At 53.7% G+C, this 17020-nt stretch overlaps 4 protein-coding genes across 4 annotated transcripts; 2 read left to right on the forward strand and 2 right to left on the reverse strand.

Annotated features, from left to right (window-relative positions):
* Positions 1–106: 106 nt before the first annotated feature.
* POSPLADRAFT_1132901 (hypothetical protein) lies at positions 107–11356 on the reverse strand (the record flags this gene model as incomplete). The annotated part of the gene is made up of 22 exons (XM_024484268.1): positions 107–1502; positions 1556–3145; positions 3198–3541; positions 3594–6266; positions 6317–6503; positions 6576–6714; positions 6764–6915; positions 6970–7174; positions 7241–7612; positions 7666–7878; positions 7930–8043; positions 8093–8285; positions 8341–8514; positions 8568–8839; positions 8907–9180; positions 9242–9463; positions 9551–9710; positions 9765–10360; positions 10414–10634; positions 10697–10915; positions 10968–11144; positions 11200–11356. 22 exons carry the CDS (start codon positions 11354–11356, stop codon positions 107–109), a joined length of 10050 nt encoding a protein of 3349 aa, XP_024343144.1.
* Positions 11357–11657: 301 nt separating this feature from the next.
* On the forward strand, positions 11658–12396 carry POSPLADRAFT_1038593 (hypothetical protein). Its single transcript, XM_024477406.1, has 3 exons — positions 11658–11890; positions 11951–12058; positions 12126–12396. The coding sequence occupies exons 1-2, from the start codon at positions 11711–11713 to the stop codon at positions 11966–11968; spliced, it is 198 nt and encodes a 65-aa protein (XP_024343145.1). The 5' UTR covers positions 11658–11710; the 3' UTR covers positions 11969–12058; positions 12126–12396.
* Positions 12094–13014, reverse strand: POSPLADRAFT_1133296 (hypothetical protein; the record flags this gene model as incomplete). Its single annotated transcript, XM_024484317.1, has 3 exons — positions 12094–12611; positions 12675–12915; positions 12973–13014. 3 exons carry the CDS (start codon positions 13012–13014, stop codon positions 12094–12096), a joined length of 801 nt encoding a protein of 266 aa, XP_024343146.1.
* Positions 13015–13243: 229 nt separating this feature from the next.
* On the forward strand, positions 13244–16972 carry POSPLADRAFT_1053004 (hypothetical protein; the record flags this gene model as incomplete). Its single annotated transcript, XM_024480330.1, has 8 exons — positions 13244–14721; positions 14773–15485; positions 15541–15639; positions 15693–15948; positions 16008–16161; positions 16211–16372; positions 16430–16754; positions 16812–16972. The coding sequence occupies 8 exons, from the start codon at positions 13244–13246 to the stop codon at positions 16970–16972; spliced, it is 3348 nt and encodes a 1115-aa protein (XP_024343147.1).
* Between the last annotated feature and the right edge of the window lie 48 nt (positions 16973–17020).

Raw genomic sequence — 17020 nt, forward strand, 5'->3', positions numbered from 1 at the left:
AAGACGTTGCTAGACTAGGGGCATGTCTAAGGTATGTTGTGAGCCTCGTTAAGTAATTCAGAAGAATGTCCAGTCCTCGCCAAAATCAAGAGCGAAACCATATAAACTATATAGAACCTTCGGTTGTCCGATGCTTTGCGCCAAGCTGTTTGCTGTATATCTCCAACAATGCCTTCATGATCTCCTCTGTGGGCATCGTCGCGTACTCGTGCACATATTGTGGCAACGAGTCCTCGAGGCTAAAACCAGCCTTCTTCATGAAAAAAGGATGCATGACATCTGGGGTTGCCTCTCCCAGCTGCCGCATAGTGAGACGCTCGATGTGCCGTTCGTGAGGTTCGTATGTTAAGGCCACTGGTTTGCTTGTAGGGGCAGCAGTCTGACTGTCGACAGCCACACTGAGAGGCGGAGGCAAGGACAGTCTAGATGGAGAGGTTGGGCTGATCGGCGACTTGAGTGGGAATATAGGAGAGGTTGGCGATGCTACGCGTTCCCCGCCCATCACGTCCACCACCGACTCGCGGCTAGCATGTGCAGGTCCCGATCGAGTTCTTACGTTGTCTTCTGACTCTCTCTCCGGGCGGTTGGCAACGGGGTCGTTAGAACGCTTCTTCGCCGCGGCTGTCTGCTGCACCAAACTCCCGATTGCCCCCCGTACGTCGCCCGTAGCTTGAACCTGCTCCATTTCTCTAGCGAACGTCTTGCGCAGGGCCGTGAGCCAGGAGTATAAGGACATGTTCAGCGTGATGTAGATGTCTTCCGAGTTCGCTGCACCTTGCTTGACCGCAAACTTACTGCTGAAGTCATATCGGAGGAGTCTACGGCCCTCGTTCTCCAGCTCTTCGCTGCGCATACGGATATCCATAGATGGAAGCCCGAAAATGATCGCCTCATGCGCATCCTTGACCAATAGCGTAAGCCATTCTTTGGTGCCCTCGACCTGCTCTTTGGCAAGACCGGTATGATTAAGCTGGCTGAGTCGGGATGTTGTAATGGATGAGAAGAAGAGCTGTAAATCGCGCGTGGAACGCGAGTTGTCGGTCCCCACCAGCCGATCCAGACGAGCGTGAACACCGCGTCCAATGAATCGGGCGATCTCTGGGTCCCGCATTGAGCGAGGGAAGACGACAAGTTGAAGACAATCGAGCTTCAGGCTCATACGCTGGCCGATGATATACGCTATGCTGCCTTCACTGTTCAATCGACTACGCGTCGACTTGATCATGGCGTTAGCGACGGCAGATAACGGGTTGTCTGGTTTGGGGGAGCTGGCTATCCGGAAAGCCTTCGATTCACGACTGGCACCTTCCCTTTGGTTGTCCAGAGTGAGCTTGAATTTGTCCACATAAGAAACCAGCTTGGGAATCGTGCCAACGTTCATGATGACAACGACCTCTGTCCCTGACACAGTAAACGCCACGTCTACCTGTCGTTCGTCTGAGGCAATGCCAGATGTAATGTTGGACCAATCGTCGAATATCTTCACCTCTACAGGTTCGGCCCTTCAATTCGCTCAACATTGGACGCACTCAAGCAACAATAACTTGGATCTCACCGATATTGTAGGAGTTTTTGGTATTCTGAATCCAGCTCCAAACTGAAAACACCGACGGTGAATGTAACATCTAGCATCTTGCTGCCTGATACGTAATGACCATGGTCATTGTGGTTTCGTGTCGTTCGGAACAGGAAATCAGGGAGGGTGAGGTGACCGGATATGTTCCCAGTAGCCAGGACAGCGAGCTGGGAAATAGAGAAAGCTAGCTCTGATACGAAGTCATCTAGCCTTGAGCGTAATAATACGTCACGCATGTCGACCGTTACAATGCTAATACTTTGCCCGAGATCTGCATTCAATTTGATAGCGCGGAATCGTAAGAGGATTGCGGTTGCCAGTTCCTGTGAAGAAGATCGAGTGGCTATCTTATCGGCGGAGCGCGACGATGGCGTAGCGGCTTCGGCATGCTGGCCACTGAATATAGGAATGCGGTCCAACCATACGGCTTTGAAGCACAGAACATCTTGCAAGCGCGAGAACCGGACACCGCCGGAGAATTCGGTGTCAACGACCACGGAGATGGAGCTGATAGATTTCTCCAGGTCAGACTCCATCTTTGAGAAAGTGATGTTCAAAGCAAGATTGCGTGCGTCGAGTCTCACGCAATCATCGCTCAGAAAACCATGTCTGAGTCCGACCGTAAGTCCACCTACGGCGCCAGTGAATGTTACACGACGAGCGCCAGGGGCAATGTTCAGCATGAACCCGCCACTATCCCAGTGCAAGCCGGCGATAACATTGACATCTGGTTGACAAGTCAATTCAAGCTTAGATTGGTCAATTCGCAGGCTCAGACTGATCTTCAATCCAGAGACGGGATCCGCAGTCTGCTCCAACAGTTGTTCTGTGGGTAAGACGGGAAGGCGATCATGAGCCTGCATTGGAGAAACTTGAGAGCTCGGACGGCTCGTCTGCCGCATGCGTTCTTCAACGCGAGCTACGAGATCCGTTATGAAGGGCAACAGAGTAGGCCTGAGGATGTTCTCGCTCGAATGTATTGTGCTCTTGAACATAAGTATCGACGGCTCAAGAGGACGCGCTGGTCCCGATAATCTTCTAGGTGAAGGTGAAGCTCGGTATTCTCCCCAAACAGTTACGACTGGCAAGTCGAAGATTTCAACTTCAGAGTCGACATATGTCGTCGAGGGAAATTCGTAGTGTGAAGGATTGGAGCGGTGTCTGGAGGAGTTCTCTCTTCTGCGGATGCTGTACATGCGGACCCTACCGCTAGCAAACGTAGACGATAGCACAATGTTCGACGTCGGTAGAGCATTGTGCGGCATCTCGGTAACAGTTCTCGGACTCTGTGTGCCCGGGTCCGTATGAGTTGAAGGCCGCGATATATTGATAGCAAAGCGATCGATACGTTCTTTGCCTTGTCGGTAGACATCCATGAGAGCGAAGACATAGTCTGGGATGGAGGAATCGAGATCCAGTATGAAACCGCTGACGTCCGCGCTAACGCATACGCGACGGAAACCGGAGATACGCTCCACGCGCACGTTTGCCGTCATCTCTGGGTACAAGAGCCGGTTCTTTGTGCGATGGTTGTCTCCTGAAAAATCCGAGGGCACGGATTGTCTGAACCTGTAAACCAAACGTTAGTGAACGTCATACGGCAATGCTGCGTCAAATGTACCTCTGGACAAACTGAAAAGAAAATCCCTTCATTGCGGCCTGTCCACTTTCTCCATGCTCGGTACCAAACACCAGAGACTTGATGGAAAACAAGAACGCGCGGACAGCTATCGTCTCGTTTTGAGTACTCGACCGAGACATCTGCAAGTCAGAGTGGCCTGCCAGGGGAAATGCAACGCCGATGTTGAGGATTGACACGGTAATAGAGTACTCGTCCATCCACGAGGTTTCTACATCCTGAGACTCCCCAATCTTGACGTCAAACGAACGCATGATGCTCCTTGTCTTCTCTTTGAATTGGGCAAGTTCGTCTTCACGAGCACCTTGCCGCACCAGCACGACCGCCTGTGGAGATTTGTGAGATATCGAAGACCACCTCATGGTGACAAGATCTTACCCGTAAATGGTCAACAAAGTCGCCCAGTTCACCGACGGATGTTGGCTTCATCACTGCATGAACTTGAGTGACCGAGACGCGCAGTAAATGTCCTCGAGACGCAGCTGCGTGACGTTTCATGTCAGCCTGGAAGTCAATGATCACGAACGCAGACCGATGTCCCACGTCATGGGCAACATGTGTTGGAGACGCTGACGCAAGAGATAATCCGAGGTCTGACAGTTGGATTTGCCATGCTAAGTCGACGTTGTTCTCGATGCTGCCGCTGATATCGTCGCATTCAAGATATACAGTGGAATTTCGACCCCCAACGCCTATACGGAAGCCCTTCATTCTGACGGTCCCGCTGATCTTGAGTGGCATCCCGCCAGAAATTGCTTCGGGCCCCGAGGGCATGGTCTTGCCAGAGCGTGTCTCTTGTATCAAATGAAGCAAGTCGTTGTAATCCTGACCCGACTTCTGACGGACGGAGAGTAAAATATCCCAATCAGACGGTTTGACCAGAATATCAAGGAATTCCACCATTGCGATACACTGCAATGACTCGCCCTGATAATGGCCCTTGAACGTGAGGACCGGTAGTCTCAAAACGATGTTGGCGTTGGAAGGGATCGCCGAGTCATCCTCCTGCGACAGTGTGGAGATCTGCACGGTATGTGGCCCAACCTGCAGTCCAAATGCATGGGCGCCAAGCCTGCGTGGATCACGATCTGACGACAGGTAGAGGAGGATCTGTCGGATATCCCACGAAAGCCAAGTCCCCAGCATGACCTGTAGGTTTATGGAGAGTGACAACAGCGACACATTTAGTTCAACAATTGGCAGAGAGGATGCGTTCGTAGACGCTGCAGATTCTGAAGCGATGGACCGTGCAGGATGGATCTCGGATAGGAGGGTTTGCAATGCTGCCTCAAGTCCGGGAAGGTAGTCCTTCCTCCAGTCTTCAAGGAAGCGATATAGGCGCAAAGCACTGCGCGGAACATCGAATCGAATGCCGGCCGTATACAGGGTCCCGCGAATGGTGGAAGGTGATCCCGGCTCTTGCAAGGACACGCAGTTCACCTTGTTCTTGCTTGCGACCAGAGACGCAAGTAATCGGGGCGACGCGGACTTATTGGAAGCCACAGTGGAAGACAGGCGAATTGCTACTTCCTCGAGTAAAAGAGATTGGTTTATCGAATAGATCGAGCCTCGCGGTTCCATGGACTCTTTCGCGAGGAGGGTAGTAATGGAAACACAGTTGGTTAGACCGAATGCAACCACCAGTTTGTCCGCCGCCGCCGTGAAGTGCAGGGAACCAATTGATATTACAGTGTCCAAGTAGATGCCATGTCTCGTCTCTGACTGCGACATCGGCGGGACAAGTGGTCTAGAATTCTTCACCTTGGTACCAGATAGCGATGAGACATGGGACCTCGTGACACGAAGTGCGATGTGTAGGAAATCCATGAGTTGCGGCACAATGACTACGCCGACGTTGCCCAAGTGAACGGATAATGCAACACGGCGCAGAGCAGGAAGGCTGCGATCGCGTAGGGATAAACTGTGGTGGCTCTTTCCCATCGTCGGTAGCGAATTTGGCTGAAGCGTCGTGGGATGCATGTGACCAAGTAGCGCGACTGATCCAAGGGAAATCTCACTTCGCGCCCCGTCTGACGGGTGGTGGATGACGAGCTGCAGCTCCTGCAGCTCTATTCTCGCCGCATCGACGGATGGTCCTTGTTGTACACTGGGCTCAGGAGGGACAAAGTGATCGCGGAAGAGTTTTCGCAGGAGAGGCTGCTGCGGTAGATTTGAAATGTCATCGTCAAGTCCCTGGCTGAGATACTGGTGTTCCAAGAGTGGTATGATGTCTTGCAAGGTAGTGTCCGAAGCGGGCGCCGGTGTGAGCTCAAGAACGGCACGGCGCTCGGATGCCTCGAGGTAGCGCAGGCAAGCACGAAGATATATGAGAAATTTGAAGCAGCTATTTCGACGAATCTGGTCTGGCTCCCCTTTTTGCACTAGGTAGGAAGGTTGAATTGTCGAAAGGGGATCAATGATGGTCCTTTGTTGTGAGTACTTCAGTACGTTAAAAATGACCTTTTGATCCAATGTAGATGTCTCTAGATCCGAGACATTCCAGACATTCATGACCTCTTCAACGCAATCACGAATAACTAGTGATGTCGAAAAAAGAGGATCCAGTGACGTGTGGCAGAGGTCGATCTTGAAACTGCCAACAGAGAGTTTGACTTCGCGATGAACGTAACTAGCGACAACACCATCTATTCGGAGACGACAGGAGGTAGACTCGCTACCGTTTAGGCCGGAAGCGAGGCTGGCTCGTGCAGGCTTCGACTCGAGCAGCATTCGCTCCACCATGAGGGTTCCAGAGCACGAATCAGCATCTTGATGCGACTCAGAATAGTTGACGCGGAGCCGCAAGGTGTCGAGACGAAAGTGCATGGTAGTGGGGCTCGTCCTGCTAGGAGGAAGGTCGTCTGTAGGAGCGTTTCCTAATCTCGAAGCGACGCCTCGACCAATGGACACAGTTTGCGTCGAGCTGACGAAGACAGAGGATAAAGCACCGTCAACAATCGTTACTCGCTGCTGCAGTTGGGATTGTGCAGAAGTCGAAGACGGCGGTAGTTCGGCGAGAAGTGCATCAACTCGAAGTTCCGGGGTCAATCGCTGCAACAACATCAGCTGCGTCAACTATCAAAGGAGAAGGCTGAGCCTACAGTATAGGACAGAGCCTCCAGCAACTCAGTGACAACCGGCAGCACGAGGGGTGTACACTGTACTACAACTCCGTGTTCAGAGACCAAACGTATCACAGTCAAGTCATAATCCATAGGGAAGAGTGACTTGATGTCGTCAGCAATCGACTGCTCATGTTTTTCGCCCTCTTTGTTGATCCGTTTCTGACTTTGATCCTCCTGCTCCTGACTAACGACCCACTCTAAGTGCATGGACGAAAGAGAGAACTTCCTAGCTCACAAAGCATTGGGATTTCGCCGTACCATGACGAACGGTGACTCATTCCACATGAAAGGTCGCGTCAAAAACACTGGTTTCAAGTGTTCAGTCAGATTTCGATGCTGTGAGATCAAAGACCATGCAGAATTTGATGTCGTGCCTGCAGATTAAATCAGTATGAAGCCACAGCCAGTCTACATCAGGTTTACCATCTTCAGATCCAAATTCAGAAGCCTCACTCTCCCAATCGTGAGGATCCGTGAGATCGTCATCGTCAGATTCATCACTACTGATTACGCTGTCGTTGTCGATATCCTGATTGTTCAAGGTGTCTTTTGGCATGCCATTTGGTCGCGAATTGCTGAATCGTGTAGTCAATATCAACTTGGTTGCGTGACGAGACCTTAACTCTTACGCCAAGCGTGCATCCCGGTCTGCTTCGGATATACCTTCGTCTCCTTCTGATTCCGATTGCAGTGTTACTGCAGAAGAGAACATTTGCGCATGTAACTGTGCGATTTTGGTTCTGCTAGAAGGGTTGTGTTTAGCAGGTGGCGGCGTTGTTCGGGATGGCACTTTGAGCTGAGGGGTGTAGACATCACTGTCGAGCAGCCCACGACCTTACATATAACTGTTAGCAAGAGGTGTCGCTCTTGGACAACAACAACAAGGGTGCTTGCCTAAACATAGACCTTGGTCATGGGGTACTTTGGTGGAATATAGGGCTTGAGCCCGACCCGTGTGCTTGTCCTGCGAACATATAAACTCTGTCTGTGCATGTGCGCTCTCTTGCCATCCAGGCGGTGCTGAATATATGTCTACATCGGCATCCATAGTCACTCTTGAAGCTTCATACCAGGAGCCGGGGCACTGTTCCGACGTAAGCAGCAGTCTGAGCAAGGCAGACGGCAATCGAATACTCGTGACTTTGCGATGAAAGTCACCAGCGAGATCGTTGCTATCGATCCTCAGACCCTTCGGCAACGATATCTCTACAGCAGAGTTTCCAGCTAGCCAGACCAACTCCACCCTGTCCAATGTCAACTTGAGGAAAGTCACTGAGTCCAATGAGGGATTAATCGCTATTTCATCAATGCTAGAACACGCGCACCATCTGGATCCGATGGGACGGCAAAGTCCTTGGCAGGAGCATTCAAGGGGTCAGAGAAATTGAAGCCAAACGCAGTACTGACAGCCGAGAGGAGCTTCGTTTGATAAGGCGACAAACTAGCTTTCAGGCCGCCAAAATGGATTTCCCAAATGCACACGTAGGTTGAATTGCGAGGCTGAGGACCAAATAACCTATTCGCAGTGATATCGAGTCCTGGCTCCTCAGTCAACGATAAGTCATAGAGTCCATAACTTCAACACAAACCATCTAGAATGATGACGCTATCAGTGTGAGGGGAAATCCTGCGGGATTTAAGGACGTCATCATAGCAATGTTCCTCGAATCGGCCGAAGATGTTGTCGATGTTGAGAGTCATTTCTGCCTTGATGTCAGAGAACAAGACTGAACACAAGTATGAATGCCCTACCCATGTAGTAATCGTTGGTACGCAGCTGTAGTTGCAAGCCAGGTATAGTCAGAAGAAGAGAAGAGCCGAGATCCTCGGCTTGGTTGGCTGTTGTCCCTCCTGCGCTGTACACCTCGTAGCCCGGGAGTCCTGCGGGTAGCACGAGCATCCCGCGCGTGACATCAACGCCAACTTCAACTTCCATCGGGTTTGACTGAGACAGACCGATGTGAGACCGCGAGATAACACGCCTCATCGAAGGTACCGACCTTTCCAGGTCTGTACTGCAACTCGATCGGATCGCCGACCTGTTGGCCCTTCCGCCGCTTCTCCAAATATTCAAATAATGTGCAGAAATGAGTAAACGATCCGAAGTAGTTGTCTCGCAGAACCATGAAATGCCGGACGGTCCAGCCAAACGCCTTGTAAATGACGTCGCGGGCCTGATCGAGAATTTGTATCAGTATTTATGTGGGATACTAGGATGAGGACTTACAGTGAAATCCATCTTAAGCAGATCGATGTTGTGTTCGTGTACGTCTGAATGGTACCGATAAGAGCCATTAAGTCCAAGGAAACCTATACGTCCGATGTTATTTCGGTCCGGCTTCGGATACAGGCTGTGAGTATTCCAGCGGGGTAACGTTAGGTTCACCGCAACATCCGGCGCGTCGATCCAGAACGAGACTGCTGAGGCCTCAGGTCGGTACTGCAGGAGTGGTATGCGAACACCATGCTTCAAATACATGCCACGCAAGGTCACCAACGCTGATGACACAGTGAGTCAATTTATCGCACGAAAGCGCGTCGACATCGACATAGCATATGAACCTACCGTTGTCCTCCTTGATGAGCGGCTTGTCGATAATATTATGGTCGTTCACGTACATGTTGATTTCGTAATACTGCATATCCAAATCGACCGCGTACAGCATGGGGACGTGACGATGATAGTCAGTTGGAGGCCCGGAGCTCCAGTCCTTCCCCACGTCAGTGAGCATGGTGATGTGGTCCCTGAGAAGGAAAAGAGCAGCCTGTCGCAGAGAGACGGTAAACGTCCACTGTCGTTCGCCATTCCACTTCAGCGGGGCAGGGAGTTGACCGCGAAGCTACGCAGTGAACCATCAGACCGATTTGCACAATGAAAGAGGTATTGCGAGCGGCGCTCACCCTACAGGACTCGGCCGTAACCAGCCGAATATCATTCAGACTTGAAGTGACGGTAACAGTGTCCAGATGTACCTCCAGACTGGGCTGGTATCCCGTAGGCTGAACGACCATGGGCAAAACATAGCTGATTGTCGAGTTGTCCCCAGCCTTGACATGAATCGAAGCCGCCTCTCGCTTGCGCGGTCGATTTAGTACATTAACTTTGCCGTCCCATTGCCAATCCTACATGCAGGACGTCAAAGTCAACGTTCGTGAGCGACCGGAATGACCTACAACCATTGCATGTACTACCTGGTACTATGTACTGACCTTTGAAGCCTCGCGAAACGGTATGTGCAATGTAACGCCATCCTGAAGTTCTATGAACACCTTGAGTGCCGTCCACATACGGTCGTCACCAGACTTCAGGCGGGTGGTGGGCACCATGTCGTGAAATACCTGCGGAAAGAAACACTGCTGAAGAATGACCCTAGTAATACAGAGATGAGTCGCTCCGTAAAATACACCACATAAAATCACTTACCGTTGACGATCTGCCCAGGGCCCATAACGTAAGAAGCCCCCTCTAACCACGAAATCCATGCCCCACTCCGGAGGCAGGTCACCGTTGCCGATATCGAAGGGATCCATGTCCTCAGTACCTTCGTTGGTTGGACGCGGCAGATCACACGGCACCACGCCGACGGCATCTGCATAGTACAACAGCTCTAAAAGCGGTGCCTCCAAGATCTTCCGCTCGATGGCGTAGTCGTGACTGGAGAAGTCGACTCCCACGGGCGTCTCATCATCCATGCTCTTGGGCGCCTTCCGCCAGCCCCAAGACGCGGGCGGGTGCGGAACGGGCACGGACGGGTAGCCGAAGAGCGCACGCAGGCGTGAGGGCCGGGCAGATGCGACCGACCACAGCTTGAGGCGGGTCCATAGCTTTTCGAAGGACGTGAAGGAGAGGTAGGTGGACTGCCGGATGGGCGGTTGCCGAGCGTCCTTGATGTGGTCGTGCACTTTCTGCCCGATGTCGCTCATGCGATCATGATAGTCATTGTTCTCCACGTAGCATAAGGAAGCATTGCGAAACTTCAAGTTCACCAGTTGTTTGTACAAGTCATATTTCGACCGTGACTAAAAGCAGCATAAGGCGATCATTCTCATGGTGAGAATTGGTGAGAACCGACCTGTACAATACCATACGTCCCCTCTACCTTGCTGAACTCCGCGACAAGAAGGCTAGGGGTAGAGGCATTACCGCAGATGATGGCACCCTTCGTAGCTTCGATGCCCATGGGTAGCAGGTTCTTCGGATCAAAGTTTGGCAACTGGAGTTTAAGCCAAACAAGGGCGCGCTTCAGAAACCCGGGCGATTTCTGATATAAAGATGACACAAGCGACATCGGCACTAAGTCAGAGGTTGAATGAGTATCAGTTCACTATTTCTTATTACCGGAGCCGTAAGCTCACCCTCGGGGTGTGTAGACGTCCTGCTAAACATCTTGCGTACTGCATCGCGTGCGTCAAAGCTCGTGCGTGCGCCCGCGGGCGTCGGTGCGGGCGTCGGCGGCAGGTCATCCTGCATCTGCGCGACAATATTGTCATATCCCGCTGTGCGATTGTAGATGAACCACTCCAAGCCCTGCAGTGCCATGTGCACTCGGCACGCCAGCGGCGGGTGGTCTTGATCTGCGCACAAGGGTGAGAAGACATCACTCTCAGCAGGGATGCGAAGACGTACGCTTCGGGTCCTCGCCGACGACCTGCGCATGGCTGAGGTCTTCCTCGGCGGCGGGGCGGCGGATCCAGTACCGCCAGCTGACCTGGCCCTTGACGACTCGAATAGTCTGGTTGCTCGAGTGGTAGCGGAGGTCCTTGAAGAGGACCCTCCCAGTGAGAATAGAGAAGTGTATCGACCCTGTGTGAAGTCTATGTTCAGACACAGGATGATAATTCAGAAGCAGGTTACATACCGATGTCAACCCATATGCTACCTTCGCCCTGGTTCCAAAAGCTGAGCCGGAGGATGAGTCCGAGGAGGAACGCGACGAGACGGTTCCAGAAGAAGAGGTAGAGGATGAGTACGACGACGATGCATATGGAGGTGACGAGGAGGACGATGTTCAGCATCGTGAGTGGCTAAGCTCCTGTATGCATGCAGGGTAGTAATATAGAATACCGCTCGGTCGCAGCAAGGAGGCCGCCTCCACGCCCTACTCAGACGGGGGGAAGTGCTGTCACTTTGGCTTGTTTTCTATGTCCACACACAGCCCAATTGATCACAGAGGTCAACGCAGAGACAGAATAATCGGACGCCTCGGAGTGCGCGAAGGTGGACGGGGACAGACCTGATTCTGTGCATGTCGCACGTGCTTGTATGCGTTCATTAACCTCGGCTAAAGCAAGCCCATTTCATTCGCTGCAGTCTCATTTAGCTTTTACTTGACGCATCCTCTCTTCGGTCCACCAAAAGACATCGCTGCGATGCAGCCGCAGACATCGCCCATCGTCACGCCCCTTCGTCGACTCGCGCTGCATTCGACAAGCACCTGTTCCGCGCAGGCTTCCGCATACGGGAAGTGCATCCTGAGCACGTACACGGATGTCAAGAAGGACGCGTGCAAGGAAGAGTTCGCCAAGTTCGGCGCGTGTCTGCGTGAGGCGGTACGCATCCCATTTTAATGTTAAAGATGTTGGCGTTTTCGTTCTGAGTCGGCGCACCAGATGAAGCGCAAGTGGTGATACGCGGGACGAACGTTTTGGACAGACATCGAACCTTGAACCTCACAACTTCGAAGAACACGCTGCCAAATCCATGACCTATACCCAATAGTGCGATAATATACACAATACGACCGCAGGTTTTCTCATGCGTCGTCCTCCGTATCAAACCCTCCAGGAACAGTCTGCCTACTGTCGGTGTCCTCCTCCCGCCGCTCTGCGCTGGTATTATCGCGCCCCCGTCTCCGCTCCGCAGAACGCGCACGTTCTTGCAATTGCTGCCTCGCACGGAGCAACATCCGCAGGCCGCCGGAGATAGGCAACGATGTGGTATTTGGCAGGGGGATGAGGTCGTAGGTGGACGTCTCACGGGTCGGAGGCAGCGGGGGGTTCCGCAGGCGGTCTATAATAGTAGACAGACGGAGGTCAATGACATACGGTGGTTCGTACTCGTGCTCGCGGGCCTCGACGTGTTTGAATGGCTGATCGGAGGTGGATGATATGGACGCCGGGTGCGTCGGGGATGCTGGCAAGAGAGCGTCCGGCGTGCTAGGTGGCATTGCATCCAGGTAGGATGTCTCCCAAGCGGTGGTAGTGAGCAACACCTCAAGGAAGATGATGAGAAAGTCGAGGAGCAGGAGGTGCAGCTTTGAGGGCGCTGTGCCTGATCATATGTCACGGTATATGAATTGACCAAGAACACGGGCCAATGGCACAACAGACGTACCCATGCCCACGAAGTCAAGTACGAGGGGTCTGCTATGCGTGGAACCCTCCTGCGCGTGCGACCATACGGCGCCGAACTGGAAGAGAAAGATGAGGAAGAACCAGAAGCGCAGGGACCCCTTTGGGTCAATGCTTCGTGGTCGGGCGAACTGGAATTGTGAGGTGACGCGCGCGAGGTAGATCCATATTGAAGGCGAGAGGATGAAGGAGAGGGCGTGCAGCTGGTAAAGGACGGACTCGAGCTGGGCGTGGCGGATGTGAGCGCACCAGAACACGTTGACAATGGCAAGTTGACTCACGGACTGTATGATATGCTTCCGCTGGCCTTCATATCTATGCATATCATCAGGCAGTTCACGCTGTAGATTGAGGAGGACGCAGGCGGTGCTTGGTAGGGGCCGCCGTCGGTGAGTGCTGTGACCCCAACCGGCATTCACTGATCGTAATTGCAGCGACGATGCGGGGTCTGCCGGTATGGTGCCCGGGGTCTGCACGTCGCGTCGCGTCGCGTTACGCGTGCTGTCACAATGACGAGTAACGCGCCCGCCGTGCCACCCTCAGAGCTCGAGAATGCCTGCGACGATGAGCAGGAGTCTCAGAAAACCCGCCACCCAACCCCCGCGCAAGGCGGAAGATCCCCCTCGCCCCCAGAGCCGTGTTACTCTTCCTGCTCTTTTTGCTCGCCAGACTATTCCGTCCTCACCCCCAGACCCTTCCTCGTCTCAGTCCAGGCCAGGATTCAGGCCGAAACTCCCGCCGGCCAAGCCCGCACCTGCAGAGAAAGCAAGGAAAAACAACGCTCCCCCGCGTCCCGACCAGGAGGTCGCCACTATCTCTAGTTCTACTGAAGCCACACATATCTCCATCTCCGATTCTCCTTCTGTCATCTGCATCTCGAGTGACTCACCAGCCCCGATGCGCCAGACGCGATCTGCGGCTAACAAAGCTGCCTCTGCAGCCCAGAAGGCATCGCAGAAACCTCTTACAGCGAGTACAAGCGCGTCGAGGCCACCCCCTCGCATTGCTCCTTTACCACCGCTTCCCCCGACCCCGCGTAGGCGGTCAGTCGTCAAGCCCAAGACACCTTTGAAGCGTGCGTTAGACGATGACACTGATGGTGAGCCCGATATCAAAGAATTCAAGGTGCCTCGCAAGCCGCCCGGGTGGTTCAAAGATGCGGCCAAGGGATCTTCACGTAGCAAACCTCTCACACCCAAGGACAACATACTACCGTCTCCCGTTGAAAGCAAAGCCAGTAGGCGGCCTAGCACACCCAAGCGGGCGCGTCTCTCGCCTGAGGAACCTGCCATGCGCGCCCCGAGCTCAGGGAACGAAGCAGACATCGAGGAGCTCGTGCCTAGCAGTCAATCTGACGAGCATGAACTGACCCTGCCCAAGGATAACAGGAAGGATCCTGTCCAAGTGAAACAGCATGTCGACAAGTGGAGAAAGGAGACTGTGACGGAGCCTCCCAGTCCCGCGCACACACTGCCGCCCAGCGACGGCATCGTGCCTCCTGAGCCCATCGAGAATGCGGAGGACGATATACCGCCCCCCACGGACATTCCCATGGATGTCGATGTGTCAATGAAGGTCCGGTCGCCAGCTCCTTCTCGAGTGTCAGATGCAGCTCGCCTCACTCCCCAATCCGAGGTCGAGGTCAGTTTAGAGCTGCGTGCCCGCAGCTCAGTGTCGACGCTGTCGAGTTACGCAGGACCGAGTATTTTTGCGGCTGCTGCCGACCGCTCTACTACACCGCCTAGATCCGAGTCCCCGCTGACATTCTCCTCGCCCAACGCGTTTAGCTCACTCACGCCACCGCCATCGAGCGACCCCGTTCCACACCCGCCGACTCCCCAACGGATCACTCCGCGTACCAAGGCCAGACAGATTGCCGACGAGATCAAGGCGCAAGTGTACGCTCGCGCTCCCTCAAGTCCGGAGGGATCTCCCCTCGAGCTCCAGTCGCTGGCGAGCAGCAGTGATAACGAGTCGGAAGATGAGTTCATGGCACAACTCGCCAAGCCAGACAAAGGCAAGGGAAAGGCGTGAGTCGGTACCCTCTGGCACGGCGTGTGCTCTGACATCCCATTATTCAGCGTGGCGAAGCCGCTTGGCATAAAGTCGGGGCCGTTTGGCTCGCCACTATCAAATCTCGAGAGCTCGCCGCAAGACAGGCGCGTCTTAAGCCGATACAACCTGCGCCGCCAGTCACCGTCCGTCGCGTCGCGACTGCCTGCACTTTTCGCTACCGCCGACGCGTCGCAGCGTCGCACATCGCGCAAGGCGAACCCCCTCGACGCGCTGCTCAAGGAGAAGGCGCTCGCGGACAAGCGCGGGAAGGGCATGGACGCACTGCGCGCCGCGGAAGTGATCTCATCGTCCTCGCGAGCGCGCAAGAACCTGCGTGACGAGCTCAACAACGAGGACGCGGATGCGGACAGTGCATGGGGCGATGAGGCGGCCGCGATGTGCGTTGTGCACGCGGGCGCGGCGAGTTCCGCTGCGCTGGCCATCGATGAGGAAGACGAAAGCGAGGTGGAGGATGCGCTGCAGGAGGAGGATTGCGAGAAGATTCTCGGGGAGAAAGACGGGAAGGCAGTAGGGAAGATCCTGGCGAAAGACCGCGGTAGCCGGGAGACGAAACGACATGGGCGCGAGGAACGTCCCTTGGGCGTCCCGCTGTGGGACATGGACGCGAAAATAAGTGACGAGATGCAGGTGGACGGTCTACCCCCGTTGCCGCAAGGCTTGCATGAGATCGATGCGCATCCTGTCCTTCATTTGTTGCAGAATACCGTGGACAGCGGAGGTGAGCAGTTAGCACTCTTTCAAAACGGAATGCAACTGAGATCCTTGTTATGTAGATACTTTGCAGCTAGTCACATTGCTCAATGCAAACCTGCTTGTCCATCACCTAGAGCCTGAGCAATCTGCTGCCCTAGTTCCGTGGCTGTTCACGTTATGTACGCTGGTATCACGCTCAATTCAGTCGCCTAAACTTATTAATTTCTTATAGCAATGGCACCATCTGGTGCTGCGTACGGAGAACCAGCATGGCGCACCTTACTTCACATATGTGAACACACTTTGGAGCAGCGGCCAAATCTACCTTTGGGTCTTGTCATAGACTGCTTGGTACGTCTTGGCGCAAAACCCGAGGTCATCGAGGCCGCCGAGTGGGTTGTGCATCAATCATCGCATTCGACAATTCAGGCGTGTGACAAATATGAGATTGTGCATCGCCTTGTCTCGCTCGTTACGGCTTTTGCTCGGTCAGTGTTATACTCACTCATTTTCCCCGTTGGGTTCGAGACTTATTGTGAAATTCTAGTCGCAGTGCACTTGATGTGGAAGAAATTCCCGACTTCGTGCTCTTCATGCTCCTTGTTGCGTTGGAACCGTCCGTACCGTCTGATCTGAAGCGAGACTGCATGGTAGCGGTCGAGAGCCTTGGACAATCTGTGCCCTCGAACGCTCAGCACATCGTGAGCCGTCCATATACCAGGTTCATCTCTGGTGCTGACTGCCATACAGGATGTTGCGATCTGTTCGAAGGTAGTCCGGTATGCGAGGGACCTTTCCCCTCTCAATCGTGCCCATCTCTTATCCTTCATTGTGGGTGGAAGCCAGCGGACAATCCGCATAGCGCGGTGTATCGCTCGTTGTCTATTGCTTGACGAGGATCCGCCCTCAGTAGTAAGTCGATCCCACGCAATCCGTGCACGCACCGTGCACCATGTTAATCCTTTGTAGGAATCGTACATGCAACTACCTCCCCTTGCGCCTATCATAGACCTGCTCTCCCCACCCACCGGTTCCGAAGCGCTTTTCGACATCCAAGGTAATTCCGACAAGGACGACTACTACGATAACCTCGCATGCCACGTTGAGGTGCTCAGCAAAGCACTCACCGGCATCGACGAGTATGTGGCTCTGGAAAAAGAGGCCGCTAGGTCAGAAGCTGCAGCATCCCCACCTTCAAGCCAGTCCTCCGAGTCCGGGAAGAAAGCTGGGAGAGAAACGGCAACTCCGCTAGAACAAGTCAAAACTGTGCTTGATGTCTTGCACGGGAAGATTGGTATGTCTTGCGACACCTAAGTCATTTATGAGATACTCAATGCGGCCTTCCTCTCAGTGGATACGCGTGCGGCACATCTAGACCGCTCTCGGGCGAAGGCGACTCTACAACGCCTCTCCCTACGTATTTGGTACCAACGCATGGCTAGCCAGCGGTCCGGTCCTGGCACTGGCAAGCCGCGGAATCTACACGGCTACTTTGGACAGCCCAGGAAATAGGAATAATGCACACGCTTCAATACATCCTATATTAGTAGACAAGCGCAG

Source organism: Postia placenta (genome assembly GCF_002117355.1).
Source record: "Postia placenta MAD-698-R-SB12 unplaced genomic scaffold POSPLAscaffold_2, whole genome shotgun sequence".
NCBI classification, from domain to species: Eukaryota; Fungi; Basidiomycota; class Agaricomycetes; order Polyporales; family Adustoporiaceae; genus Rhodonia; species Rhodonia placenta.

Bases quoted from the DNA above. Each gene is read 5' to 3' on its own strand.
- POSPLADRAFT_1038593 (XM_024477406.1), top strand. From the start codon at position 11,711: ATGCAGCCGCAGACATCGCCCATCGTCACGCCCCTTCGTCGACTCGCG.